The sequence below is a fragment of the Gorilla gorilla genome, chromosome 1, assembly GCF_029281585.2.
Source record: "Gorilla gorilla gorilla isolate KB3781 chromosome 1, NHGRI_mGorGor1-v2.1_pri, whole genome shotgun sequence".
In the NCBI taxonomy this organism is placed as follows: domain Eukaryota; kingdom Metazoa; phylum Chordata; class Mammalia; order Primates; family Hominidae; genus Gorilla; species Gorilla gorilla.
Window position 1 is genome coordinate 118,271,005 of NC_073224.2, and position 15,704 is coordinate 118,286,708.

Here is a 15,704-nt window from a genome sequence, read left to right on the forward strand (position 1 = left end):
GAGTAACATAGGATAAAACTGGGAGCTGGAATTATTCAATTTAGATTGAATTTGCTGAAACTTAGTTCAAATGCATAGACAGAAGTTTATTTCATAAAACAGAATAGCAACAAAGTAAAAATTTTGATTTTGCCTATGAAGTCAAATACCACAAAACTCATCATCTTGAGTTTATAGTAACATAAGGGACAAAGGAGTACAAGTTTCTTAACTGGTAGCCAAAAATATAATTTCTACTAAAGAGAAACAGGACACATCATTTATGGATTACTAACCTGTTGTGATTTAACTAGGAATAGAGGAAAAAGCGTAACTTTATTTATTTTCTTTTTTTTTTTTTTTTGAGACAGTTTCACTTTTGTAGCCCAGGCTGGAGTGCAATGGCGCGATCTCAGCTCACAGCAACCTCCGCCTCCCAGGTTCAAGTGATTCTCTTGCCTCAGCCTCCTGAGTAGCTGGCATTACAGGCACGTGCCACCAAGCCTGGCTAATTTTTTGTATTTTTAGCAGAGACAGGGTTTCACCATGTTGGCCAGGCTGGTCTCAAACTCCTAACCTCAGGTGATCCACCCGCCTTGGCCTCCCAAAGTGCTGGGATTACAGGCATGAGCCACTGCGCCAGGCCAAAGCATAACTTTAAAAAGCAAAAATATATTAACAGCACTACATATTCACTTCTCTGCATTTAGAGGAGATACATAGATGGCTGGCTGATAGAGGGGAAGTGGTTAGCTTTGTTAAACTTTAGCCAAAGTTATTAATGCTGCTTTTCGTGAATCACTGTAGCAATGCCTTTCTTCTTGATATTCAGGAAAGTAGTCTGGTTTTTGGAGTCTCTATCTGATGACTGCCTACTAATCTATTAGATTATTAAGGACTATTTTGAGATACAAGATCATACAAATCATAAGCTTTGCTTCCAATCACTCTCACTTGTAGGGCCAGAGAAATGGACTACTCAGGAGCTACAGAGCTCTCTGATTGGCTGAAGACCCAGAGAAACTGTGGATTATGCAAGAACTAACAAACATATGGAGACTAAGTTCCCAAAGAAGAGTTAAATATCTTTGAGTTTAAACCCTATCTACAGCTGTGTTTGCTGGAATTGTCAGGACTGTAATAGAGTTTCAGTTACCAAGGAGAAATGTTGATTTAGAGAAGGGGTCAGCCAACTTTTTCTGTAAAGGGCCAGCTAGTAAATATTTTGGACTTAACCAGCCATATGGTCTTCTATAATCATTCAACTCTGCCATTGTAGCACAAAAGCGGCCATGGACAATATGTAAACAAGTGAATGTTGCTCTATTCCAATAAAACTTTATTTACAAAATAAGACAGCAAGCCAGATTTGACGTGTGGGTTGTAATTTGTCAATCTATTCTCTATAGTGATGGCTGTCACACTCTATATGTACATCAGAATCACCTATGGAACTAGTTTAAAAGGTAGGTTCCTAGGCTCCAGCCTACCCCTACAGAATCAGAATCTCTAGGAATGCGAATCAGCAATTCAATAAGGTCCACAAGTGGTGTGTGAACCACACTTTTAAAGCTTTGTGCTATGCAGCTAGCTTCATCTAAGCTGGGGTGGCCTTGCTGTCCTAGATGTGGGCCAGCACTTCCTGCATCCTGTGGCAGTAAAAATGGAGTAATTTTTATTTTCTTTGACCTTCCTAGTACAAACAACTGTTTTTGTTTGTTTGTTTGTTTTTTGCTTCCAACCTCTAAAATGCATAAAATAGTCCTTCTCAGGTGAAATTAACATGAAGTTTAGGGATGATTTTGAATGAAAATGCTCAACTTAAAATAACAAGATTTTAGGCCGGGCGAGGTGGCTCACGCCTGTAATCCCAGCACTTTGGGAGGCCAAGGCGGGCGAATCACGAGGTCAGGAGATCCAGACCATTCTGGCTAACACGGCGAAACCTCATCTCTACTAAAAATACAAAAAATTAGCCGGGCGTGATGGCGGGCTCCTGTAGTCCCAGCTACTCAGGAGGCTGAGGCAGGAGAATGGAGTGAAACCGGGAGGTGGAGCTTCCAGTGAGCTGAGATTGCACCACTGCACTCCAGCCTGGGTGACAGAGTGAGAGTCCGTCTAAAAAAAAAAAACAAGATTTTTCAACCAAAAAGATTCCTGAAATCCTTTAAGTTGCAAAATTAGTAGGCACAATTCTTACCAAAAGACAGGGCTACATCTGAAGAAATAGTTTCCATTGTTCTCCCTTTCTCTCAAAATACCTCCAGCAAAGGCCTGCCCTGTTGCTTATAATTCCACTACTAACAAGTCATTACTTTGTGTCTAGGGGTCTTTGCTTCAACAGAACCTCATTAAAACTCATGTGAAAACAGAAAGTAGAAAATCTCTGTGGTTTGCATTAAGTTGACAAAACAAAACAAAACAAAAACCAACTCTGTAGGCCTCTGGCAGCTGCTCCCAACTTTAACAATCAGTAAAAAATAACTTATTCAGCTAAGTTCAGTTCTGATAAAATGAAAAAAGTGTTTTTTTATTTGTTTGTTTGAATTCCCAGGAATCAATCACCCAATCAGTCAACAAGGAAGTGATGTTCAGTCTCGTGAATAGCTCCACCTCTTCAGCTCTCCAGATTTTCCTAGGAAAGACAGAGAAAATCCTACAGTCAAAGGAATTGCTTTCAGGAACTTCCTAAGAAACCAGGAAATGATCTGCAGATAGCTCCAGGAAATGTAGCTCTTATTAAGGCTTTCACTGACCCTGTAAATGGAAAGGAGTGCTCTATGACAGCATAAGTTCTGATGATTACTAAAACATGGGCTTAGAATACCTTCTATAGTTACCACTACAGCAAAGACTGTTTTTTCTTAGATACTATTAAGGTGATTCTGACTTCCCTAACACACACATAAAGATGTTAGGAAAAAAAGACCCAGAAATTTACAAAGGAACAGAGTGAAGCCAGGCTGAAATTAGAACTCTACCATGAATATACTTTATAGATGATTATGTGTAGGAAATGAAGATTAGCTTTACAGTAGTCAGCAGTCAATATTTAAGGTAGCATGACTCGAGTCCAATATCCACAGGCTGAGCTTCTGTCTGCTCCATTTTTCCATGGCAAGAAAATCTAGGCATTTTCAGCAAAACAGGGAAACCTGTTTTCCTGTTGGTTTCCAATTTACAAAAAGGGTCATGAATTGGAATGCCAGGTATTAGTATAAAAACAGTGCAAATACCTAGCAAAACCAGGAGCCCCAACAAACTTACCCAACCTCCCTGGCCCTGGATGAACTCCCGGATGGCTTGGTTCCCATTGATCATACCCGTCATGGGGATAGCCACCTGTCCCACTACTTCAGGAGCAATGTGAGCCATGTACTCAAGAAGTTTCACTGACACTGCCAGAAAAGCTCTCTCATAAGCTAAGCTGGAATCCTGAGCACACCAGGTCTTGCTGAGAGATTCCACAGTGTTCTGGAGTATAGCTCCTGCCTGAGGAAAGACAAAGGAAACATCAACAGAGTATCACTCAAAAAGTGCAGGAGGCTGCAGGTGCAGGAATCCAGTAAAGCAATTGTTTCTTAGAGTGCCAAATGTGCAATTGGTGGTAACTAAGGAAATCTTAGAGGGTAGATGAATAATCTTTTCTCATTTTAATATTTTGTTATCTTAATGGGCACTTGAAAATACATAAGTAGTCCATCAAACCCATGACTTCAGGTATTATTGCTTAGGTTTAACAAAATGAATGAAAAATGATTTGAAAGAAAAATATTAAGTATGTGATAGTCCAGCTGGTTAAATTGTAAAGGTATTGCTTGAATGACTAGGAAATGTCTGGGAGACTCTAAAGTAAAGGCCGGGCGCAGTGGCTCATGCCTGTAATCCCAGCATTTTGGGAGGCTGAGACTGGGAGATCACCTGAGGTCAGGAGTTCAAGACCAGCCTGGCCAACATGCTGAAACCCTGCCTCTACTAAAAGTACAAAAATTAGCCAGGCATGATGGTACAGGCCTGTAATCCCAGCTACTCAGGAGGCTGAGGCAGCAGCATCACTTGAACCTGGGAGGCGAAGGTTGAAGTGAGCCGAGATCACGCCACTGCACTCCAGCCTGGGCGACAGAGCAAGACTCCATCTCAAATAAAAAAAAGACCGAATGCAGTGGTTCACACCTGTAATCCCAACACTTTGGGAGGCGAAAGTGGGAGGGTCACATGAGGTCAGGAGTTCAAGACTAGCCTGGGCAACATATTGAGACCCTGTCTCTATGAAAAATTTTAAAAAGTAGTTAGGCATGGTAGCACATGCCTGTAGTCCCAACTACTTATGAGGCTGAGGTGGGAGGATCACTTAAGCCTATGAGATTGAGGCTGCAGTGAGCTATCATTGAGCCACTACACTCCAGCCTAGGCAACAGAGAAAGATTGTCTCAAAAATAGTAATTAATTAGAATTAATAATAAAATAATAATAATTCATTAAAATAATTGAGTAGCTCTTCCTTTTCCTCTTTCCTTTTCAAAAATGGGATCTAAAAGCCATTAGGTGGGTCCAAGCAAGATCTGTGGGGATTTAGGGGGGCCAAGGGTGGTCAGAGCTGAATATCAGAGCCCAAACAAGCTGAAAAGGACATCCATGTGGGAGGGCACCTAGATCTTGATTTCTAAATATCATTCTCCATTAAAAGAAACCAGAGGCTGGGCGCGGTGGCTCAGGCCTGTAATCCCAGCACTTTGGGAGGCCAAAGCAGGCAGATCACGAGGTCAGGAGTTCAAGACCAGTCTGGCCAGCATAGTGAAACCCCATCTCTACTAAAAATACAAAAAATTAGCTGGGTGTGGTGGTATGCACCTGTAATCCCAGCTACTCAGGAGGCTGAGGCAGGAGAATTAGGTGAACCCGGGAGGCAGAGGTTGAAGCGAGCCGAGATTGCGCCATTGCTCTCCAGCCTGGGCGACAGCGCAAGACTCCGTCTCAAAAAAAAAAAAAAAAAAAAGGCGGGCGGTGGCTCACACCTGTAATCCTAGCACTTTGGGAGGCCAAGGTGGGCGGATTGCCTGAGCTCAGGAGTTCGCGACCAGCCTGGGCAACATGGTAAAACCCCATCTCTACTAAAATACAAAAAAAAAAAAAAAAAAATTAGCCAGGTGTGGCAGTGTGTGCCCGTAGTCCCAGCTACTCAGGAGGCTGAGGCAGAAGAATTGCTTGAATCCGAGAGGCAGGGGTTGCAGTGAGCTGAGATCGTGCCACTGCACTCCAGCCTGGACAACAGAGTGAGACCCCGTCTCAAAAAATAAAAGAAACCAGAGCTCTCTGGAGAATGGCTGATTTCAGTTTGGGGCTAGGGAAGTATAAGATATTCTGTCAGAAATTAAGGAAGTACTCAAATAATAATAGAGACACATCAAAGAGATGCAATCTAGAGTGAAAGGACTCCCACTAGCTAAAACTAGGATGATTTGAGCATCTAAATTAATAATGATGTTAACAGATTATAATCTACAGAATAAAGTAGGAATTCATGGGTCCAATGCTGATAAGAAATGAATGCAATGAAATTTTGATGAGATGTGGGATATTTACATAGTTTCAAAGTACCTCTCCATAAAACACTTATTAATTACAAAGGGGAAAAGAGTAACTTTATAGAGGAGAAGCCTTACAGACACCATCTTAAGTGATTAAAGTTAACAACATCAATACTGGGATAAAATGAAATCTTGTGCCAATTGATGCAATGCACTGAGAACACAGCAATACTTCTGTGATATTCCTGCCAAAGGTACATATCCTTAATTTATTCAAGAAGAAACATCAAGCAAACCCAAGTTAAGGGACATTCAACAAGATAGACCATAGTCTTCAAGTGTCAAGGTCATGAAAATCAAGGAAAGACTAAGGAAAAATTCCAGATTGAAGGAAACTAAAGAGAAATCACAACTAAATGCAGTATGTGATTCTGGCCTACAAATTTTTACTACAAATTACATTATCGGGACAAATGGCAAAACTTGAATGAGATCTAAGGATTAGATGATAATGAATCAATGTTAATTTTCTGGTTTTGATGGTTAGATTGTGGTTACATTACAGAATGTTCTTGTTTGAGGGAAGTATAAAAGTATTAGGGGTTGATGAAATATGTCAACTCCTTACTGTCAAATGATTCAAGAGAGAAATTATTTGTACTATCCTTGCAACCTTTCCCTGAGTTTAGGGCTGTTTCAAAATATATTTTTTTTATTAAAACAAGTTCAAGTCAAATTATTTATTTATTTATTTTTATTTTTTTTTTTGGAGACAGAGTCTTGCTCTGTCACCCAGATTGGAGTGCAATGGCACCATCTTGGCTCACTGCAAACTCCGCCTCCCTGTCAAGCAATTCTTCTGTCTCAGCCTCCCAGGTAGCTGGGATTACAGTTGTGTGCCACCATGCCTGGCTAAATTTTGTATTTGTATTTATTTATTTATTTTGAGAGAGGGTCTCGCTCTGTTGCCCAGGTTGCAGTGCAGTGGCGAGATCTCAGTTCACTGCAACCTCCTTCTGCCTCCTGGGTTCAAGCAATTCTCCTACCTCAGCCTCCCGAGTAGCTGGGATTACAGGTGTGTGCCACCATGCCCAACTAATTTTTGTATTATTACTAGAGACGGGGTTTCACTATGTTGGCCAGGCTGGTCTCAAACTCCTGGCCTCAAGCAGTCCGCCCCTCTCGGCCTCCCAAAGTGCTGGGATTACAGGCATGAGCCACAGCACCCAGCCAAAAAAAAAATATGTTTAATGAGAAAAAAAGTCAACTCAGCTATCAACTACCTAGGACAGCCTCAGGGCAAGCAACTGGGAGTAACAGGTCCAGCTCTGCCTGAATGTAGTGTAGGCACACTGCCCAAGCTGTGTATAGTAGGACGAATAAAGCATAACGGTTAAGAGGGTGGTTCTTTTTTTGAGACAGAGTCTTGCTCTGTCGCCCAGGCTGGAGAACAGTGGTGTGATCTTGGCTCACTGCTACCTCCACCTCCCAGGTTTAAGCGATTCTCCTGCCTCAGTCTCTCGAGTAGCTGGGATTACAGGCATGGGCCATCACACCCAGCTAATTTTTGTATTTTTGGTAGAGACAGGGATTCTCCATGTTGGCCAGGCTGGTGTTGAACTCCTCACGTCAAGTGATCCGTCTGGCTAATTTTTGTATTTTTAGGTAGAGACGGGGTTTCACCATTTTGGCCATGCTGGTCTGGAACTCCTGACCTCAGGTGATCCGTCCAGATGGGCCAGGCGCGGTGGCTCACCCCTGTAGTCCCAGGTACTTGGGAGGCTGAGGCAGGAGAATTGCTTGAACCCGGTGGGTGGAGGTTGCAGTGAGCTGAGATTGCGCCACTGCACTCCAGCCTGGGTGTGACAGAGTGAGACTCCATCTCAAAAAAAAAAAAAAAAAGCATAGGCTGGGTGTGGTAGCTCACGCCTATAATCCCAGCACTTCGGGAGGCCAAGGTGAGTGGATCACCTGAGCTTAGGCATTCAAGACCAGCCTGGGCAACATGGCAAAAACCCATCTTTACTAAAAATAAAATAAAAAAAAAAATAGATGGGCATGGTAGCACTTGCCTGAAGTCCCAGCTACTCAGGAGGCTGCAGTGGGAGGATCGCTTGAGCCCAGGAGGTGGAGGCTGCAGTGAGCTGAGATCACACCACTGCACTTGAGCCTGGGTGACACAGTAAGACCCTGTCTGAAAAAAAAAAAAAAAGATACTATACTTTGCCAAGAATAAAGTGTTATAAATGTGCTCTGTGCACACTAAGCACAACAGCTGTGATGAAGACCAAGTAGAGACAAACTGAAGGTTCATCAGCCTATGCCCAAAATTTTCCATCTCTGTACCACTTAGGTTTTAGCAATTGGAGAATTCTTGCTATACTTCCTTGAAATATAAGCCCCCAAATATTTTCACAGAACATTCCTAGTCACCGTAGTATGGGAGTAGTAAGAAAAGGAAGTTTGAAATAGAAAAAAAAGCAGCAAACAATAGCATGAAGTAGAAACTTGACCTGTCCCTTAATGGTTTCTGCAATGACGTTTTTGGCAGAAGCTTCCAATTCTCCGTTGAACTGGTCACCCAACATCCGAAGGCGACCAGCAATGATAGCCACATCAAAAGAACAAGGCTCTCCTATGACAGAGGGAACACATTTGTTACAATGCTTGAAGCAATGGCAAGTCCCAGGAATCTGGGCAATGAGAAAAATTTGTCTTGTCTTTTAAATAATTTTCATATCATTATCTCCCAAGAGCTTAAATGTTCTGTCAACACCAATAGTCAGAAAGTTTCCCTTCATTGAGAACCTCTTTCGCTTTAGGTGTTACTGAAAGCTTAGAGTTTGCCTTTTGAAACTTAAAGGAAATAAATAAAATATACTCTTTTTTTTTTTTTGAGACCGAGTCTCTGTTGCCCAGACTGGAGTGCAGTGGTGTGATCTCAGCTCACTGCAACCTCTGCCTCCTAGGTTCAAGCAATTCTCATGCCTCAGTCTCCCATGTAGCTGGGACTGCAGGCATGAGCCACCACACCTGGCTAATTTTTCTATTTTTAGTAGAGATGGGGTTTCACCATGTTGGCCAGGCATATCTCAAACCCCTGACTTCAGGTGATCCACCCGCCTTGGCCTCCCAGAGTGCTGGGATTACGGGAATCAGTCACTGCGCCCGGCTGAAAACATACTCTTATTGACCTGCAATCACCACCTAGGGCAGGAACGTTACCTGAATCTACTTCATCTACACAGCATAGGTTCTGGATGGCAACCTGCAATGTTGGGCTCAAGAAGTCCATGAGTAGAGTGTTCACAATGCATTCCGTTTGTTCCTCAAAAGTTTGGGAGCTCTTCATTTTAGATGTTTGCTGTCAAGTTTTGCTTTTCCACGAAACAAGCAGTTTTCAGCCCAGCAGGAAGTTAAAAACACTGGTAAATCAACAAATGTTTCTACCTCTTGTAGTTTCCTGACATGTAATCCTGGAACTTTTCCCACTAGCTTTCTTCAAACACAGCTGCTCAGAAAGGTGGGACTTCTCGGAAGGATTACCTACTTGGAACTGGGGAGACTTTAAAGACTTTAGGTTCTCTATCTCAGACCACACCCTAACCACATAAAATTAATGCTTAACTTTTATTGTTAGGTAGCCAATCTAGAACTGAAATAGAGTTCAGGAAGAGCCTCTGGAGTAATTTTATTAAGAAATACTTCCTTGACTTCTTAGGTCCTGCATATGGTATAATTTAAAGGAAGGTTTTGAAGTTACAGTGGACCAGCGTTCAACTTCTGTTTATGGAATTTATTTGCCATAATCATATAATAATTATTTACTGAACAAGGAACTATAGTTGGCACTACAAGTAACATAGAAAAATGATACAGGCACAGTTACTGTGCTCATGAAGCTTACACTTCAGCAGAAATGACAGATATTAAATGAGTAATCGCATTGTTATTTGTGCTATTGAGATCAGTGCACTTTGATCAGTGAAGTGTAATAGGGAATCAAGCCTTTGATCAGTTTAATAGGGAAACAAACCTAAGGGACTGGGAAGGCTTCCTTAAAATAGTACCATCTGACATGAGCTCTGAGGAATAAGTAGGCATTCATTATGCAAAAAGGAGGCATAACACTATTCTAGGCGGAGAGGTAGCAGATATAAAGTCTGGGAAGGTTAAAAAAAAACTCAACTTGGAATTATAAATGGGGACAATAGAAAATATTTCATAGATAAATTATGAGGATTAAATAAGATAACATGCGGAATGGCCTAGCACTGTTTGGCATACAATAAATGTTAAATGTCCTCCTTTTAGCCCAAGACATAATGACCAGGAGGAAAGAGATCTGAGATTCTCTGTCTAGCAAAAGGATTTTCCTAACAGGGTTGGACTCCATCATTGTTTTAAGAGATCTCATGATTGGACACTTATCTGTAGTGGTTGCCTTCTTAATGTAGCTAAACCTAGATTTTGGGTCTGGGTCTCAGAAGCAGCCATCAAACCTATCAGCAAACTTACCACTCAACCTGTCTGACCTGGTGAAGTTATTAATATTAACAGCTCCAACTAATAAAAGAGTCAAGCATAGGCCGGGCATGGTGGCTCACACCTGTAATCCCAGCACTTTTGGGAGGCTGAGGCGGGCAGATAACTGGAGGTCAGGAGTTCACAACCAGCCTGGCCAACATGGCAAAACCCATCTCTACTAAAAAATACAAAAATGAACTGGGCGTGATGGTGCATGCCTGTAATCCCAGCTACTCGGGAGGCTGAGGCATGAGAATCGCTTGAACCTGGGAGGCGGAGGTCGCGATGAGCCGAGATTACGCCACTGCACTCCAGCCTGGGTGACAGAACAAGACTCTGTCTCCAAAAAAAAAACAAAAAACAAAAAAAGATTCAAGCATAAACAGTAAGTCAGTTGTTCAGAATGGAATTTCTATCTTGCAAAATATCAAAGCCAATCTTGTGTTTTCTGTTCCATTCTAAAACACATACAACCACTGCACACCTATTAAAATGGCCAAAATCCGGAACACTGGCAAAACCAAATGCTGGTGAGGATGTGGATCAGGAACTGTCATTCATTGCTGGTAGGAATGCAAAATGGTACAGCCACTTTGGAAGAGTTTAGCAGTTTCTCACAAAACTAAACATCCTCTTCCCATATGATTTAGCAATTATACTCCTTGGTATCTACCCAAAGGAGCTGAAAACTTGTCTACACAAAAACTTGCACATGGTTGTTTATAGCAGCTTTATTCATAACTGCCCAAACTTGGAAGCAACCAATATGTCCTTCAGTAGGTAAATGAATAAATAAACTGTGATACATACAGACAATAGACGTTATTTAGTGCTAAAAAGAAATGAGCTGGCTGGGCGCGGTGGCTCACGCCTGTAATTCCAGCTACTCAGGAGGCTGAGGCAGGAGAATTGCTTGAACCTGGGAGGCGGAGTTTGCAGTGAGCTGAGAGGGCACCATGGCGCTCCAACCTGGGTGACAGAGCAAGACTGTGTCTCAAAAAAAAAAAAAAAGAGCTATCAGGCCATGAAAAGATGAGGAGGAATTTGGGTGGTAATTGGACTTTGGGTAGTAATTGATGAGGTAAGTTCATCAGTTACAACAAATTGTACCACTTTGATTGAGGATGTTGATAACAGAGAAGACTATGCTTGTGTTGGGGCAGAGGGTATATGGGAAATCTCTGTACTTTTGTTTCAATTTTGCTTTGAACCTAAAACTGCTCTTAAAAAGTCTTAATTTTTAAAAATGATCATAAATTGCTTTTGGAGTAAGAACACAAATTATGTTCCCATGTAGCTAAAGTGCTATTTTCATTTGTCATTATCTGTCGCTCATTCTCTCTAGAGGCAAAAGGGCTGAAACCTCATTATTACTAAGTAGGCTTCAGACCTTTAACATCAGCAGGGCACTCAGAGAAAATTCTAGGCTAACCTCCTTTCACATTAGAGCTAGCCACTGACAGTTGAAGGATTCTAAAAAATACATTTGTGACATACTCCCAAAACAATATATAAAAAACAAAAATATTTATGAGACCATCCAGCTGGTATTATATAGCTTGCCCAAGTTCACACATCAGTAAGTGGCAGAATAGAAATTTTAAACCAAGTCTGTCTTACATTAAACTCAAGCTTTTCCCACAGTAATAAACCACGTTCCTCATTTCACTATCAATACGCTTATGCCATCTTTGAAATCGAATTTTGAGTCCAGGGGTGGTAGCATGCACCTATAGTCCCAGCTACTCAGGAGGCTGAAGCAGGAGGATCACTTGAGCCCAGATCAAGGCTTCACTGAGCCATGATCACACCACTGCACTCCAGCCTGGATGACAAAATGAGACTCTGTCTCAAAAAAAAAAAAAAAAAAAAAAAATCTAATTTCAACTCCTTTGCATTGTCTTGTATAATCAATGTTGTAAAGCTATAGAAACAGAGTACAGGCTGTCATTAGCAATGTGGAGTAAATTTTTTCCACGTTTACTTCTTCTGGGCCTTCAATATAGCGCCCTCCAAAACTATCCCTTTCCCTCAGCCCACATACCTTCACCCTTGCAGTTGTAATATTGTGCTCTTAATTATTACTGAAAAATCATGAGGCCAGAATTTTTTCACCGTCACTTGTTTCTCTTGCCACCCTCTGACCACAACAATTTACATCCCTCCCCAAAAAGCTTTGTCTCATTATATCATTGGCTTAAAGTCCAGGATCTTGTCATCTGTACCAGATGTGCATGTGGATGAAGATCCTTGAGTGTAACTCCTCTCAACGTGGAGACTTGTAACTAAGAAAACAAGTAATGTGTCCCCTCTCCCCTAAACATCCCATATCTAAGAAAGGAATAGAATACTTTGAACAGAACGCCTGTTCAAAAATAGGAGTAATGGAAACACATCACAGTCACTGATTCATAACTATAAAATGATGGTAATATGCAAATTATTGCCTCTGCAGTGTTCCAAAACACTATTGTCTTTGTGGAACCTCATTACATACATAACATACTGTTTACCTGTCAACTAAGAATGACATTAGATGGCTGCTGTTCTAAGAGCACAGTATAGACTACCTTCATGGATTGTAAAATATAAACATCTACTTATATCACATCATCAAACCCCATGTCTGCAGAAGCTATACAGAGTTCCTAGCGGGGGAAATATTAAAGAATTAACTTCATAGTATACCTGAGCTTTAGTCATTTTGCTTATAAATTAGTAATACCAGGCTACAGGAGAAATCAGTTCTTCATTGAGATAATCTTAAAAGTATATTTTCCAAAAGCAACAATTTCATATTCTATGTATGCCTCTTACATTATAGAAAAGCAACCAAGTAGGACATAGTCTTCTAAAAGGTCCAATAGTTGGGATCACTTTAGTATTATTATTTATTCAGTTGCTTAGTCATACCTAATTTTCTTTAGATCAACATTTCAGTTATAGTCTTTAATTTTAAAAAGTCAATAAGTTTACTCAATTTCTACCACCTGCATCCTGTTCCCTTGCTACGCTTTTTTTTTTTTTTTTTCGAGATGGAGTCTCACTCCGTCACCTGGGCTGGAGCGCAGTGGCACAATCTCGGCTCACTGCAGCCTCCGCCTCCCAAGTTCAAGCGATTCTCCTGCCTCAGCCTCTCAAGTAGCTGGGATTACAGGTGCCCGCCACTACACCCAGCTAATTCTTTGTATTTTTAGTGGAGACGGGGTTTCACCATGTTGGCCGGCTGGTCTCAAACTCCTGAACTTGTGATCCACCCGCCTCGGCCTCCCAAAGTGCTGTGATTGCAAGCGTGAGCCACCACGCCCGGCCCCTTGCTACACTTTGAATTGGCAGCACTTCAATTTTATTTCTCTTAGTACCTAATTAAACATTCACCATTTAACTGAACCATAAAAATACAGAAAATGCAATTCTGAAGCTGTTCTAATCCCTCCCTTTCCTGTCCCTGAGGATCCATGGTCTAAATCAGTGGTTCTCAAGCAACAGCAATTTTGCCCCCTGTCCCAGGGGACCTTTGACAATGTCTAGAGACATTTTTAGTTGTCACAACTGAGGGTTCTACTGGCATCCAGTGGGTAGACAGAGGCCAGAGATACTGCTAATAATCATTCTACAGTGCAGAGGAAAGCCCCTCACAACAAAGAATTATCTGGCCTCAAATGTCAGTATTGCCACTTTTAAGAAATCCTGGTCTAGAATAAATTCCATTATTTTCCATATAGTTGATACAATATCATAAAACCCATTTCAAACATCAATCCCAAAACACATCAGAATCTAATTATATACAGCCATTCATTCAGTAAAGATTTACTGAGTAATACTATGTGGCAGGCACTATGGAAATAAAAGGAAAGAAAGAATCATTCTTAAAAGTTGTTCAGGCCAGGCATGGTAGCTCATGCTTGTAATCCCAGCACTTTGGGAGGCCGAGGCAGGTGGATCACCTGAGGTCAGGAATTTGAGACCAGCCTGACCAACATGGTGAAAACCCATCTCTATTAAAAATACAAAAAATTAACTGGGTGTGGTGCGGGCACCTGTAATCCCAGCTACTTGGGAGGCTGAGGCAGGAGAACTGCTTGAACCCGGGAGGTGGAGGTTGCAGTGACCCAAAACCACGCCATTGCACTCCAGCCTGGGCAACAAGAGCAAAACTCCACCTAAAAAAAAAAAAAAAAAAGGTTGTTCAATGGGGAAGTCCATTCAATAAACAACTCACAAAACCCAGGCTCTTACCAGAAAATTCAATACTGTCTGTTATCTACTCCTATTAAGAGCTTAGTTGAGGCTGGGTAACACTTGAAGTCAGGAGTTACCAGCCTGGCCACCATGACGAAATCCCATCTCTACTAAAAATACAAAAATTAGCCAGGCGTGGTGGTGCATGCCTGTAGTCCCAGCTACTTGGGAGGCTGACGCAGGAGGATGGCTTGAATCTGCAATGTAGAAGTTGCAGTGAGCTGAGATCACACCACTGCACTACAGCCTGGGTGACACAGCAAGACTCCGTCTCAGATTTAAAAAAAAAAAAAAAAAGGCTATTTGAGAGAAGTGATAGGTGAAAAATTATCTGAAGGGTATGTGCTCATCTATATCTAGGTAGTAGAAATCCTTGAATTAAGCTGGATGACAAAGGCTATATACTTGGATCATGTTATCTTAAGTCCTTGAAGAAATGCCCTCATTAAGCACCATGTTATTATTATTATTATTATGGAGACAGGGTCTTGCTCTGTAGCCCAGGCCGGAGTTCAGTGGCATGAGCATAGCTTATTGCAGCCTTGACCTCCTAGGCTCAAGCAATGCTCCCACCTCAGCCTCCCAAGTAGCTGGGACTACAAGCACACGCTGCCACACCTGGTTAATTTTTTACTTTTGTAGAGATGGGGATCTCACTACATTGCCCAGGCTGGTCTCAAACTCCTAGCCTCAAGTGATCCACCCACCTTGGTCTCCCAAAGTACTGAGATTAAAGGCGTAAGCCACCATATCTAGCCTACTTTTTTGTGTGTTCTTTTTTTTTTTTTGACAGGGTCTCCTGTCACCCAGGCTGGAGTGCAGTGGTGTGATCACTACTCTCTGTAACCTCAAACTCCTGGGCTCAAGCAATCCTCCTGCCTTAGCCTCTTGAGCAGCTGGGATTTCATGTGCCACCATGCCTGGCTAAGTCAATTTTTTTACAGACAGGGTCTCACTATGCTGCCCAGGCTGGTCTTGAACTCCTGGCATCAAGCAATCCTCCCTCCCTGGCCTCCAAAAGTGCTGGGTTACAGGCGTGAGCAACTGCACCCAGTCTAATCTCTATATTAAAGTCATGCTCTCTGCTTTCGTTGAAGAATACTGTTAAGAAAGTCATGTGAAACCCATTACTAACTTCTCATAGGATCTTGCACATATCTTAGTACCACCTATGTGAAACTACATGTACATTTCTTTTAGAAATCAATATTTCTTCCTCTCTGATGACAATTATAACTGTTTCCCTTAACTCTGACTGCTAAATCACCTATAGAGACAAATCAAGGCTCAACTATATCACCTAATAGGCCCATACAGCCTGAACATTTGTATATTTCCCCATCCCCAACCTAGCTGGTCTTAACTGTTATTTTAATTTTTCCCATTCTGGATTCGCTATTTATATTTTACCATCATTTTATTAGA

The 15,704-nt window shown here is 41.7% G+C and overlaps 1 protein-coding gene across 1 annotated transcript; it reads right to left on the bottom strand.

The window, feature by feature from the left end:
• Positions 1–926: 926 nt before the first annotated feature.
• Positions 927–8,980, bottom strand: BCL2L15 (BCL2 like 15). Its single transcript, XM_004026378.5, has 4 exons — positions 8,733–8,980; positions 8,021–8,142; positions 3,247–3,471; positions 927–2,614 (listed from the first exon to the last, which is right to left on the bottom strand). Exons 1-4 carry the CDS (start codon positions 8,857–8,859, stop codon positions 2,597–2,599), a joined length of 492 nt encoding a protein of 163 aa, XP_004026427.2. The 5' UTR covers positions 8,860–8,980; the 3' UTR covers positions 927–2,596.
• Between the last annotated feature and the right edge of the window lie 6,724 nt (positions 8,981–15,704).